Below are 14,602 nucleotides of genomic sequence, written 5' to 3'. Positions count from 1 at the left end.
TATCCACTTGTGTAAGTTGCATATTTAACCATGTTTGGTTTCAAAGTAGTTGTGATGTCAGAAATCATGCTCGTAAGTACACAGCTTAAACTCAGATTTAATGTCTGCACAGACATCATTCTGCACAGTGAAGCTCAAACATCCAACTGAAGGAACAAAAAGGACAACACATTTTTGACTGGAGGGGATATTGACATATAATAACTTGTAACAGACATGCAAATGTGTTAAATTGTTGTAAATCAATATTTGTTTCAACAACTAATAGTTGACTTGCTGGGCGTTCACTATGATTTACTGTCTCTCTCTCAGGTGTCCACGTTGTCCAGCAGATGGCTGGATGTGAATGGGATGATGAGACTGGAGAGATTAATGGTTATCAACAGTACGGTTATAATGGAGAAGACTCAAGAAGTATCTGAACTTTTGGAAAAGCTCTCAGCAGAGAACAGGTAGATTCATATTCAATGTTGTTTCATAGACAATTTTCATGTCTCTTCTGTTTTTGTTGTGCAGTTAATATGAAGCAACATGGAATGTTTTATTCTCTCTTTATCTCACTTCTCTATACAATGTACACACATGCACACACTCAGTGGCACATTACAAGGAACTGTTCTCCTTAGACTGAAAACATGATTGCTGTTATCAGTCATTGGAGCTGTTTCTAAACAAACTATAGTACCCAAACACTTCGTAAGGAAGGAACATGTCACCCAGTGCAGCGATGAGACTCACTGATGTGTTTTAATAGTTTTTGGACAACAACAGAGGTCCACAGCACAGAGGAATAAGATATGTCAGGCTTTGGATACAGACAATACTTGTTAGTAGGATTAGTTAATTTTTGGTTTGGCTCTGCACATGAGATTTGTTGACAATAAGAAAAATATAGAAAATTGCCAGGCTTATCCTTTAGACATTGGGACAATGATTATTTGTAATAATTTATAATAATTATTATAATAACAATTATAATAATTTTTTGAAAGACTAACTAAGTATTGTATTTCACTAAATGTGGAAATGTAATGTGTTAAATGTAAATATGGTTCGACTCTCTCTCTCTCCAGAGTTTCCCTCAGTGTCTCTCCTCCAGAAGACTCCCTCCTCTCCAGTCAGCTGCCACGCTACAGGTTTCTACCCTCACAGAGCCATGATGTTCTGGAGGAAAGATGGAGAGGAGCTTCATGAGGACGTGGAACATGGAGAGATCCTCCCCAACCATGATGGATCATTTCAGATGAGTGTTGACCTGAACCTTTCATCAGTCACACCTGAAGACTGGAGGAGGTACGAATGTGTGTTTCATCTCTCTGGTGCAAAGAACGACATTGTCACCAAACTGGACAAAAAAGTGATCAGAACCAACTGGGGTAAGACTGGAATACTGACTTTACTATGTTTTTTTATTAAACGTAGGTTGAGGCTGAAGGTTAGTTAATTACAGGGTTAACAAACAAAACTACTGTTCTGCTCATTCAAATAAATATTGTTTCTTACTTGTCACCTTATGCACATGACCTTTCGGCTCTCTGGTGTCAACGATGACATCATCACAAAACTGGACAAAGCAGTGATCAGGACCAACTGGAGTAAGACTGGAATCAGATGTTACTCAGAGACATGCACAGACATTTTCATCGACAGGAACTGATCTGCTCATCAGTCTTAATAAACTGAATAAACAGGTGGATGGATGTACTTATGTTCTGACTTGCTTCACTGGTACAGGTCGTGACTTTTTGTTGTTTTTTTTATTCAGCAGAGAAGCTGCTTGACCTGACCATCCCCATCATCACTGCAGTGGCTGTTTTCATCATTGCTGCTTTTGGAGTCACAGTTTACATAAAGAAGAAAAGTGATAGACTTAAACTGAAATATTTTACAGTATCATTTAATGTTTTAGGTGCTTTGACTTTAGACTTTGAGTTGATGTTTTTATGCAGATTACAAAAGATTCAGTTAATACACCGAAATGTGAAGCAGCCAAGAGTAAATAGTGTAAGGCTCCAAACCATAGTCATGTAACCAAAATATGAGAGAAAAAAGGTAAAAGGGATTATTTATTATCAGAGGGGATTAGACTCAATTGGGGAATTAACTATAACATACTTAAATATATTTGACATATTTGAAAGCTTCTGGATAAATGTTCAGTTTCATAAAGCTGTCACTTGTCTCATCCTCTTCTGTGCCAGATGTTAAGGGTTATGCATTTTTGATGATGCTGATCTCATCACTGGACAATTAAGATTGAAGACACATTGTTATTTACAGTGTAACTGTTGTTTGTAATTTGTAATGTCAGTATTGTCTTTTAGAATACATTTGAGTCATTTACAATATATTTCAGTTATCTTTGATGTCTTGTATTATTTTAAGAAGATAGCTTTTATTGTGAAACAGCCACTTTTATTTAGAAAGCCAGTTGTGCTGTTCTGACGTAAGTGAGAAGGGAGAAATGAGCAGGTAAAGATGCACATGTGCTCCAGCTAAGATACATGTCAAATATCAACCTATTTAAGTGGTTGTGAAATGTTTAAGGACCCCTCAGGGACCAAGGATAATTCCCTTATTTGCAGAACGCAGCCAACGAGGTAATTCATGTTTTTATCTTTATTTTACTTTGATGAGCTGTAAAGGCTTTTATTTTTGCTAACTTTGTCTTTATACTGCGTGTGTATGTGTCTGTAGTTTTCACAGTGGATTTGGAGAGAAAGCTACAAATAAACCAGTTGCAAGAAAGCCACTTGTGTTTGCCTGTGCTTCGAGGGAATTACATACAGTATATGTCTGCAATTTATAGTTGTTTTTATTATATGAATAAGAAGCAAACTTTTCAGTTGTTTACTGTAACATTTACAGTGAGAAACTGTTCATGTAGATTACACTAGAAACACTGTAAAAACACTGTATATCACTGCAGGTCTAGCTACAGTATCAAACTGTAACTTGTCTACTTGTGTAAAATGTTTCTTTCTGCCATTGAAATGTTTCACTTCTCTTTCTCTCACTCTGTGCTCAATTTTCATTATTTTTTCTTTCTCACTCAGTGAGCCTGGAAGCCTGGATATCAATTTTCTGCCAATTATAACACAGGACATTTTAACACATTACAAACTGTGTTATCCTGCAATCTGTTTATTTGTGCTTTTATATTTTTGCAGGGGAATTTGTTAGTGTAATACAGTACATGCAATACAGTAGACAGGGTCAAGATACAGTGATCAGGATGTGACACAGACGCACAAACAACCACTTTAGATCCATTTATATTTTTAACCTGAGCACTAACTTCTGTTGAAAGGTCTCACCCGACTGCATTAGTGTTGTTTTGTGTATTTATGTTGTTATATTTTACATGTTGTAAATCCATAAAAACAAACAAAAACTTTTGTTCATTGTACTTCTTATTCGTCTTTTTATTTTTGTTTTTATCTCAATTTCATCTTCTTCCTTGGTAACAAGTAACCTGCTAAACATGCATCTGTTTTTAATTTACTCTCCTTTTTCCTCATAGATTCGATTTCTGTGTGATAGATCACCTACAGATCTCTCTGGATTGCTGATATGCCAAAATGAGCAGAAATAGCACAAGTTAACATTACAGAGTAATTAAAATGAGAAATTAGAAAGTGTTTAGATGTCATCCTTCCTCCAGAGTTTTAATGAATGAAATTTAAAATCTTCTATATTCAGTTAATGTTAGATAAAGTGAAATAATATTACATAATAGTGCTTAGTGCTTACCATTAATATTGTACTTTCAGGGCTCCACTCTCTAGCCCAGTGGTTCCCAATCTAGTGGTCAGGCACCTCAAAAGGGTCACAAGATAAGATAAGATAAATCTAAGGAGTCATGAGATGATTAATGGGAGAGGAGAAATGAAAAAATATTCTGATACACAATTTTGTATTTTTTTTTAACTTTTCTGTAATATTTGTTTTTTATGAGTTGTTATACCTCTTTGTGTCTCATTTAAATTAATATATATGAAACCATTTAGGAGGGAAATCAATGTGCTGACAACTAATTCATTTCTTAAAACACAAAAACTACATGCTGCTTTTTTGGGGTCACAAGCCAAAAAGGTTGGGAACTACTGCTCTAGACTACTGACCATGAGTAATTATAATTACTTTGCCTGCACAAGATAATACTTTAAAGTTCAACATCTTTAAGTTGGAGCCACGTTTATTTAGTCTGTGAGAATATTCATCTTACTGTAACAACAGTTGACAAACATATGTTTGAAATAATGAGAACTTTATTAAAAAAACACACACACATAACACACGCAGCTTCTTCACTACAAATGGAGATGTTCAAAACTGACACTCTTTTTTAACTTTGCAGATAAATTTTGATTATATTGTTCCAGAAGGTTTATGAAATTGTGTTGCATTGCATTGAATAAGATTAATATCAGTGCAGATATTGATCCAGTTTATCAAACTAGTGTATCACTGCCAACTAACAACACACACAAAAACAATGTTTTATGAAGATTGTTTTTTTTTTATGTAGTTATGCTTTATGTATCACTATTATGGGGTTGTAGTTTTCTGCAGTTCTGCTGTAATCATATGTCTGTCTGTCTCTGTCAGTAAGTTTTTATCTTGATGCCTCTGTTTTTCCACTGAGAAGCCTTCAGTTTGTCTTCAGGTTGTCTGTGTTTGGTGTAGGTTGTCTGGTCGAGACATGTTCTCCATCTCACATTAGGTAATTTTGACATTTCTGTGGTGAATCCCTTTACGGTTTAAATTTAGGTAATATTTTACCTAAATCCATTTTCACAATTTATGTGTATTTCACATTCTGTAATATGAATGATTTCCCATCTCCACATCAAATAGGTGCTGAGTTACACTTTATATCATTAACCTGACTGTGGGGACTTTAAGAGGAAGTGTTGAAGTCCAAGACTGTCTGAGATGTTTGTTTCCTCTGATAGATGCAACAATTGCATTAAAAGTTTCTAAATGACATGAATGACAGTTTCTGCCATCATCAGCACAACACTGATTTTAGGGAAATAAGACAATATTAATCTATATGTTAGCCTGTCCAGAAATTTTAACTGTCTCCTACTGTTGATCTGTTGTTGTATAGAAAATAAAGATTTTTTTTTAAAATTTATCTGATGATAATTTGCAAGTGCTTAAATCTTCAGTAACATATTGGAAAAGTTTAGACCTACAGTCTAAATAACACTTTAACTGTATTGGTCTGATCTTTCATGGAAACAGGCTGTTTGTAAGAATCTTGCTTTAACTGTTGAAAACTTTAAGTCAAGAAACCGTTCAAGAAACTCCTTCATAACCAAATCAAAATTTGTGTGCGTGTGTTTTTTATTGTAGCAGTGTAAACTTTTTCTTTTATCCTCACACATTTTGATAACTGATAAAAAGTAAGCTCATGCTTTCCAGGTATCAGGAACAAGCTTCACTAGAGTGTTTCCCAAAACTTGGGACAAAACCTTTAAGCCTACACATCTGAACATTTGAGGTAAACACAGGTATGATGTAACAGGAAGACCTCTTAAGCATGTTTTCAGGGGAATTTTATTTATTAACTGAAGATAAATATAAACACTATTAGAACAAATGAGAACAAAAATGACACTAAAACATGTAGTAGCCCCTCTGGACAAAATGAAGTTCACCAAAAAATTGTGTTTTACATTCACAAGTGAAAAGATGATTGATTCACAATGCATAATTAATTATTAACTTGTAGATGATGTATAGACAAACTTTATCTGAAGTGAAAACATTTGGCCAAAAACAGATCACATAACTTTAAGAAGAGGTATACTGTCATGTAGACAAATCAATATAAAATAAAGTACATCCATCAGTACCACAGGTAAAACCCTAATTAATCCTCTAACATTAGCAATCCAAGCATTAACAATAATGTTACAATGACATTAACATTTATCATCTGCATGACAAATACAGGACGTGAAGATGGCAAATGTATAAGATACAAATGTATAAGCTCTAAGAAATGTTATTGCTTTAATATGTGAGTCTCAATGAAAGGAGGAGTATCTAAATATTCACAACTGTATTTATATTGTGTAAAACTGTGGAAACTTTTACAAGTTTATGTTTAAAAATAGTTACAGTTGTTACTTGGTGTGGAGGAGCAATGTGTGTTGGAAGACTAAAACATAACTCACAGATATTTATACTTTGGTTAAAGTGAGAGAAGTTGAGATGCAGTGTTCAAACTGTAATCACAATGAAACAAAGAGTGAAACAAAAACTGTGTTTTTTCAGTCGTGGCCTCATGCAGAATCTTCATTAGTGTTTCTAAAATGCAAACTGTCAAACTAATTATTAGTGAAAGCATGAGTAGTTGAACATTTAAAGTTTTAGGTTTGACTCCAGCGTTAGAAGCAGAGATTAAAGTGCTGCATGTCTCCCATCATCATCAAAGACAGTACATCACATGACTAACTGATATGAATTTGATATCTGAAGACAAAAGATGCCCCACTGGAGTAACGTTGTGGCTCTTTGGTGTCTGGCAGCTGCTGCAGTGATTCATCTCCACCAAAGGTTTGAGGAAACAGCTGGACAGCAGCATCAGTTCTCTCCAGATGTTGTTACTCCTGCAGTGGAGGATTCACATCAACATTAATGCTTCTATCAGCTCTCAGATAATCTTCACAGATATCATTCTTCACTGCATCCACTGACGACCTGAAACTCATAAATCTGATCTATGAATTCACACTTTAGTTTGATGTATCCTGTGACTTTCTGACGGGTCCTGTGATGTCACATCTCAATATTCATTAAAACAAGTTTTGTTAATGAACATTTATGGTGCAAAATAGAATAAAATATTGAAGCCACAGCATCTTTATTTGAGTTCACTGTTCTCGTCTAAATCTTTACTGGAAAGCTGCAAAGACAGAGTAACAAATAGAAAAGGATCTGGAATTATTAGTGGTCATATTATACAGTATTTGATTTAATATTATATGCAATATGTTTGATTTTGGTACAGAATGTAAAACATTCAATCACTATCCCATTAAAACCTCAGTGTCAGCTGTTTCCTGTAACTATACTGGATCACTTGACTGAGAAATTCTGTCAAATCAGACAAACAGTTTTTAATAAAGACAGACTTTCAGTATATCTATGAGAGTATTATATCAGTATACTGTAGCTAGTTTCAGGAGGAGCAACAGAGATTCTTCATACAGTATCTGCACAGTGTTGATGACATGATGAAATACTCACTGTGATCAGTTAAGAGCTGCATCTTTGACTGAAGATGGATCAGAGGATGACGAGTCTGATGCTATAAAAGAAAAACAAGTGTCAGTAGTTCACTTTAAACTTATTAACTGCATTTATTTGTACAGAGAGAGAGAAATAAACTGACAGATTACTCACAGTTTGCAGGCCTGAATCCTGAAATACAGATGAGAGATTACAATATTTCAAAATGTAAAAATGTCAGAATTTATGAAAGCAAACAAAGAAAACACTAATAAATGTTTTATAGAAACACTGTATTAATTTCACTGATTTCTGCTTTTCAAGTTACTGAACATCAGCCAGGTTACACTGTTATCTGTTGTTAAAATGACTTGATGATGAGTAAAAGTATTGTTGTCACTCACCATTATCTCTTCTTCTCCAGATGAAGACTCCAGTGATGCAGACTGCCAGGAGCAGCAGCAGTCCTACAACACCTCCAATAACAGGACCAGCAGGGAACTCTGAGGGAGAAACTGGAACCAGAACAAAACATTCACAGTGCATCAAGGGCATGCCAATGCACTTCTGGTATTTTCACCTATAATAATGTATGATAATCATACATTATTATTGAAGATCATGTTTCTTATTTTCATCCCCTTAAAACACAGGACTTTCCCGTCGTGACACACAGACAGTTTGGGAATCCTGTGAGAGTTTTCTACTGAGGAAACTTATTATTGTCCAGGATGTGCAGAGTTGTAAATATGAGTACAGCAGCTCAATTATACTGTCAAAAGCAGATGATGTCTCTTTCTAGGTGAAATTAATGTTACTGGACATGTTGATGTGATGGTTTAATTTGGCATCACAATAATTCATACAATGATCATCTGCAGGTGAAAACCACCTTAGTGCTTCAGACCTCTGTGTGTCCATCCTGTGTCTATGTTGTACCTGTTCCCTGTCTTTGTTGTATTACACCTTTTGTGTTTTTGTTATTGTAATACTAAAGCTTTGTTCTTTATGTTTTTCATCCTGTCATCTTTGAGTTGATCACCCTGTCCTCCCTGAAAGCTCTTGCTCTCTCCTGCATGGTCACATGTTTCCTCAGATCAGCAACAGTTCTAGTTTGTTCTTACTTGTTTTAATAAATCTTATTTTCACATACAAACAGTAGATTGTCTTGTGAGTAATCACATGACAGTGCAATAAATAAGATACAAGTAAAGTAAAAATGTGGTCTAGCATTTTGCATATTGTGTTTTTTTTTCTGAAATTATGTTTTATGTTTAATTTGGTTAGATTTGTGACAGACCTGTGCTCCTAATCATTTGCTGGCACACCACTAGATTTGAACTGTTTTTTGTTGCATTCACTTAAGTAATTTTTAGTAGGTCATGTGCATAATGTAACAAGTAAGAAACAATACTTATTTGAATGAGCAGAACAGCAGTTTTGTTTGTTAACCCTGGACTTAACTAACCTTCAGCTCCAGAAAGTTTTGAACTCATTCAAATTGTAAAGTCAGAGCTCAGGCTTAACATCTTCTAAATGTTCATGGCAAATTTCATGTATACGTTTAATAAAAAAACATTGTAAAGTCAGTATTCCAGTCTTACCCCAGTTGGTTCTGATCACTTTTTTGTCCAGTTTGGTGACGATGTCGTTCTTGGCACCAGAGAGATGAAACACACATTCGTACTTCCTCCAGTCTTCAGGTGTGACTGATGAAAGGTTCAGGTCAACACTCATCTGGAAGGATCCATCATGGTTGGGGAGGATCTCTCCGTGTTCCACGTCCTCATGAAGCTCCTCTCCATCTTTCCTCCAGAACATCATGGCTCTGTGAGGATAGAAACCTGTAGCGTGGCAGCTGACTGGAGAGGAGGGAGTCTTCTGGAGGAGAAACACTGAGGGAAGGTCTGGAGAGACAAAGGGGAGGGGTGTGGGAGGGAGGTTAGAAACAGAAGAGGCATTCAAATATTGTTGTGTCCATGAAACTACATTAAGTCATGTGATTCTACCTGTTCTCAGCAGAGAGCTCTTCCCATAGTCCAAATACTTCTTCAATAACTCAGGGCAACGCTGGGTGAGGTAATAGTTCTGCCATTCATTGAGAGCTCTATCTCTGTCCCATTTGTGTTTGGTGATGACAGCTTGTGGTTTTGGAGCGATCCATGTCAGTGTCTTCAGGTCAAATGCTATGAAGTCTTCTCCATCATAACCAAACTGATTAAAACTATTAACCTCTCCAGTCTCATCATCCCATTCACAGCTATTCATCCTCTGGAAGATGTGGACACCTGAGAGAGAGACAGAGTGCAGAGTGAGATCCCACAGAGGGTTACAGGTGGCTGGAGCCTATGTGAGGCTGCAATTTAGAAAATGTCAAGGAACATGTGGAAGGGTCACCTCTTCATTGCAAGGCCAACACACAGAAATACACAAACTGACATCAAGGGGTCAAACTTTCCAACCAAAATGTACTTGACCTGCAGTTTTTAAGCATCCAGATCAAACCAAACATGACAAGAAGGGCAACACACACACACACACACACACACACACACACACACACACACACACACACACACACACACACACACCAAGATTCAAATGTAGAAGCCTTTCGCTCAGTTTTTCAGTGAATCCAGCACATAGCTACCAGGGAAGCTATATATAATATTAATATTGATGACCCATTTTGAAAGAGTCCCTCACATTAGATGGCTGGTAATAGAGGGAGAGATATGAGGGAAGAATATATGCACATTTAGTAAACTGTGTATGTGTTTGAACATGTTAACATGTGTGTTTATAATGGAACTATATCTGTTTGCTATTCAACAAAAACACAACTTTACATTTTTACAGTATTTTTACTTACCTTCAGTTTGGTTCAGTTGCTGCTTCAAAATGTCAATGTGAGCTCTGTAGTAATATTGTCTTAACAAACACCTCTGAGTGTACCACTCCAAGTGTTGTGGATCATCTTCAAACATTTTTTGTGACCAGTCCTGTTTGCCTTCCACTGTCTTACTGATGCTGTCACAGTAAGCCCATTGAACTTCATCAACCAACTCAACAGCCACATAATCTGGAAAGTTTTTGACTCCAGAGGACGTTGTGAAGAAAAACTTCAGCGAGTGTTTCACTGTAAAAGAAAGAAGTTTTAAGGGTTTTTAAGTTCATTTTTTTTTTTATAATCATGCATTTATCCATATTTATGATAATTACATTCAATTACATTCAATATTTTGCCCAGCATGAAACCTCAGACACACAAAGTTAGTGATGAGCTGGTGATGAAAGTAGAACATCTACCAACCTAAGAGCCAGATATTATACTTGGAATGATTGAGACTAAACAAAAGCTAAAAGGAGAGTGAATATTGACCTTCCATTGGCCAGGCAGCCAAAAACACAACTCAAAACACAAATAAATGCTGGATATGTTAATAGGCCATGTTTTGTTGGCACATTTGCCATAATGACTAAGACAGCTTTATTAACCTTACTGATCATCATTTTATATAAGGTTAGTAATGACTACATATACATTCAGATGTAAATCTAATCAAAATGTTAAATCTTCATATAAATATCTGTACACTGCTATGGGATTCCTGAAAGTGGAACAACATATGGTGAGCAAAGCATATGAATTACAACTATTTATCAGTGTTTTCTCCAGTTTGTCCTATTTTACTTGAATAATGACAAAATATCTTTTAAATCTTTAGAAATAATGTTATTTTAATCACATTTTAAAAAAAATCTGTATGTAATCATAATAATTAATATGAGTTATTAGTACAGTAGGGAGCTATGATATGAGCCCAGAAAACTGATCTGTGTTTAGTCAGTCTGGTGGAAAAAAACCAAACATCATTGTGCAAATCTGATGAAATAATTTCAGAAATGTGACTTTGGTGAATAATGTTCAATAACATCAGTATCAAAAACCTCAAACCAAGAGGGAACTTAAGTCAAATAAATCAGGCCTAGGTCAGTGATGATTACAAGATAAAGAACTCATAATTACAAAATAGTTTTCTGATGAATTCATATTAACCAGATACTTCCTCTTAATAATGAGGTAAATGTCTTAAACATAATATAGCTAATAGTTGTACATTTAATCCTACTATAGGAGATGCTACATTATTATGAGAACAAATTATTTGAAGAAAATATCTCTCCAGTTTTTTCTGCTCTTAATGCAATGTGCCACCATACTAATCAATATAATTTATTGACTTTAATCAATAATTAATCAGCAGTGAACAGACATGTCAAAATCTGAGGTATATTAAGCTCTGCAGTAAATGTACAGATATATTTAAAAGAGATACTGCAATATGATAAATATTTGTGAAATTGTGCTTTACTACATGATGCTGGTACATTAAGCTACAGTTAATAGTCTAAGTGAGAATCATTACACTTAATGAAAGACCAACATCGTCTGAAGCAGAAGGTCATACTCAAGTATCTCCTCTTGTGTCACATAGACTCCACACATGCAGTTATTAAAGTGTTAATACATTTTTGTTTGAGACAGTTTTGAAATATCTGTAGTTTTAAAATACACTGAGACATGACGTAGCCCATGATTTATACCTTGGCTTATAGTTTTACATTATTATAACTTAATGTTATATTCCTGTCTTGCAACACCTGAGTCGATCTCACAGGTAATCTACAGTACAGCACTGGCCCTCAGAAGGTGTAAATGTAATAAGAATATTGCCTTGAAATCACAGTTAATATCACAAAGGTCTTCTTATGAAACATTAAATCATTTATAGAAAATCCTCCTTCCTGCCCAGTCCTAGGTGGACGGGATTTAGTCTCAACCTAACGGGCCACACCTGAACTGATAAGAAGCCTAGCTCAGTCTCTCCCTTTGTCTGCTGCAGCATGCTGACCTCTGTGTGATATTAGCTACCTTCTCCAGTTGACTTTGCACCAGATGCATAATTTATGTAAGTTAAGGAAGTGTATTGTAGTTATTGCTGTTTCTGTGTTCAATGACCAAACAAGTGCTTTCATTTGATTGAGATTTATTATAGTACTTTTGTTTACTGATTATTGTTTTCATTTGCCTTTTAGCCTTTAAATCATCTGTGAAAGTTAACTATTTAAGTGGAAATCCTGTGAACAAAACAATAAACCGTTGAACGGCTCTCATCTCTGGTCCTCATACTTTAACTGGTCGGCCAATGCAGAGGCTCTTTAAATAACTCAGCTAACACAAAGTCAAGTTTCCACAACATTGGTGTCATTCACTGTGTATTTAAAACACATCCAGATACAAAATGTAAAAACTCCTTTATTAAAGTAATACTTGAGGTCTGTGCTTTGAGATTTCAACTTAATTCTTGTTCTGTGAATAATTATATTATTATAACATATTATATCATGTTAGGCCTTGATTATATTACATTACACTGTATTATATTATTTGTAATCTGAGGTTACAGTATGAGTACACATTTAAAACAACCTGTTAGAGTTGTATGTTTTATATTTAGGTCATTTAAATAATGACACTATTTGATAAAGTCAAAAGAAATAATCTGACACACAGTCAGATGTTAACAACATACAGAACACAAGAACTGTACAGAAACTGTTATTTCAGCAAAATATATTCAGTGTCAGTGACACCTGAACGACATTACAGGTAAAATTCACAGATTAATCCAACACGTTTCAGACATGAATTAATCTCATTAATACATCTCAACAGTTTATGTAATAGATACTATAGAGAAATAAAATCTGAGTTAAGCTAATCGCTAATTAGCCACAATGCTGGACGGACTTTGGCAAGAATATGTACAAGTTACCTCTGTGTCCAGAATGTAAACTCACATAGTTCATGCTGTTTTAAGCTAAATGTCAAAGGAATATGTTGCTTTAGACGTCATAGTTTGACTCCTTATGTTAGGGAGTAATGTGTGTTTTGCATTTAATATAAGTTAGAATGAGCTATAGTTTGTATTGTATATTAAAGCTAGACCACAGTAATATTATTATTTATTATTGAGCTTAAAAAGGGTTCAGATAGTTGTAGCTGTGGCCTGTGAGAGCTAGTTTCTCACTCTCTGCACTCACTAGCCTCAAATCACCTGCTTATGTGATTTTCTCCTGTTAGCTTTGAGGAAGACTTCAGATGAAGAGGGACCACTTCTTCCCTGTGGCTGTTGGAGAGGAACTGACACCTGCTGATACAAAACCTCCTGGACAACTTTAGATATTTAATTCCCCAATTAAAGACAATTAAAGGTCCCCTTTGGATTCCCACTAAAAGAGACACTTTTTTAAAGAAAATTGAAGACAGTTTAGGTTGTACTAGTCCATGGACTCAGAAATGACTCTTTACTGATGCTGATTCATACATCAATTCATACAAATAACTGGATGTAAGTAGTAAACTGCCATGAGACCCTAAATAAATTCTGCTGAGTTGTTACACTCATATAGTCTCAATAATTATTTTATGGTAAGCTGAAGCAGTGGTTACAACTACAGTAGTAGAAAAAAATGTTTAAATGCATGGCATTCATTTTGATTTGGCATGTTGAGACTGGAACACTGCTTGAAGGTGGGGGGTTGCCGTGCTCATGTCCCACCTCTAGAACCCCCACACTTTTAAAATTGCTGCTCCACCCCTGTGTGTGCGCACCTCTGCAAGCTAAATTTTGGCACTTCCTGTAATTTTAGTTATGGACCAATCTCTGTACTATATAGAAAAGCCTGAAACATCGGAAACCGCTCAGCTCGCTGTAAAATCTAACTTCACTGCCTGTAATAGACCCATGGCAGGTATGTGTCTTGTTATACCCCCGCGGTGATTACGCGCCTGTCTATAAAGGATTTGTAAATAATTTATTTACCATCGCTAAAGCCATTGATTAAACCCTTTATAATGAACAATTTATCAAAAATGACACGGGTAAAGCTTGATCTAAACTGCGTAAATTTGAAAATGAAAGTAAATTGTATCACGTTAGGCCTCTCACTAAAAAACAAACAAGTAATTTTCAACAACTAAATGTTAAAAAAAAAAGTTTTTAAAGTTAATCTCACCTGAAAGTGTGACAGGAAAGAAGATGAGCAGAAAAACAAGCTCCATTGTCTTCATGGCATCACTTTTTGGGAAGTCTAGTGATCGCTGCAGTAGACAAACCAGTCGCCGTTTTAATTTTGTTGTACGTCTTCGTGTGTTGTGTGGGAAGGTGGGACCAAAGTACACCAGTATCATATTGCACCTGATGCGTGAAGGTGTCCAGCCAACTGACTATCACTAATCTATACAGACACACATTTTACCCTTGGAGCAAATGTAATAATTATACAT

The 14,602-nt window shown here is 35.4% G+C and overlaps 2 protein-coding genes across 3 annotated transcripts; one reads left to right on the top strand and one right to left on the bottom strand.

Annotated features, from left to right (window-relative positions):
- The first annotated feature begins 1,076 nt into the window (after nucleotides 1-1,076).
- On the top strand, nucleotides 1,077-3,540 carry LOC121913489 (major histocompatibility complex class I-related gene protein-like). Its single transcript, XM_042436143.1, has 3 exons — nucleotides 1,077-1,376; nucleotides 1,769-1,861; nucleotides 3,524-3,540. The coding sequence occupies exons 1-3, from the start codon at nucleotides 1,157-1,159 to the stop codon at nucleotides 3,538-3,540; spliced, it is 330 nt and encodes a 109-aa protein (XP_042292077.1). The 5' UTR covers nucleotides 1,077-1,156.
- A 3,045-nt stretch (nucleotides 3,541-6,585) lies between these two features.
- LOC121913606 (major histocompatibility complex class I-related gene protein-like) lies at nucleotides 6,586-14,456 on the bottom strand. 2 transcript variants are annotated; one of them, XM_042436316.1, is made up of 8 exons: nucleotides 14,332-14,456; nucleotides 10,121-10,387; nucleotides 9,258-9,536; nucleotides 8,853-9,155; nucleotides 7,653-7,763; nucleotides 7,423-7,440; nucleotides 7,267-7,327; nucleotides 6,586-6,626 (listed from the first exon to the last, which is right to left on the bottom strand). In XM_042436316.1, exons 1-7 carry the CDS (start codon nucleotides 14,384-14,386, stop codon nucleotides 7,272-7,274), a joined length of 1,089 nt encoding a protein of 362 aa, XP_042292250.1. In that variant the 5' UTR covers nucleotides 14,387-14,456; the 3' UTR covers nucleotides 6,586-6,626; nucleotides 7,267-7,271. The 2 variants fall into 2 exon arrangements, with proteins under 2 accessions (XP_042292250.1, XP_042292251.1); XM_042436317.1 differs by having other exon boundaries at nucleotides 6,602-6,717.
- Nucleotides 14,457-14,602: the final 146 nt, after the last annotated feature.

This window comes from Thunnus maccoyii, chromosome 15 (genome assembly GCF_910596095.1).
Source record: "Thunnus maccoyii chromosome 15, fThuMac1.1, whole genome shotgun sequence".
NCBI lineage: Eukaryota > Metazoa > Chordata > Actinopteri > Scombriformes > Scombridae > Thunnus > Thunnus maccoyii.
This window is presented reverse-complemented; position numbering and strand designations above follow the sequence as displayed.

Coding starts and splice junctions, on each gene's coding strand:
- LOC121913489 (XM_042436143.1), top strand. CDS start 1,157: ATGATGTTCTGGAGGAAAGATGGAGAGGAGCTTCATGAGGACGTGGAA. Junction 1,377..1,768: donor AGTGATCAGAACCAACTGGG/GTAAGACTGGAA, acceptor TTTATTCAGCAG/AGAAGCTGCTTGACCTGACC.
- LOC121913606 (XM_042436316.1), bottom strand. CDS start 14,386: ATGAAGACAATGGAGCTTGTTTTTCTGCTCATCTTCTTTCCTGTCACA. Junction 10,388..14,331: donor CTTTCCTGTCACACTTTCAG/GTGAGATTAACT, acceptor TTTCTTTTACAG/TGAAACACTCGCTGAAGTTT. Junction 9,156..9,257: donor GAGCTCTCTGCTGAGAACAG/GTAGAATCACAT, acceptor TTGTCTCTCCAG/ACCTTCCCTCAGTGTTTCTC.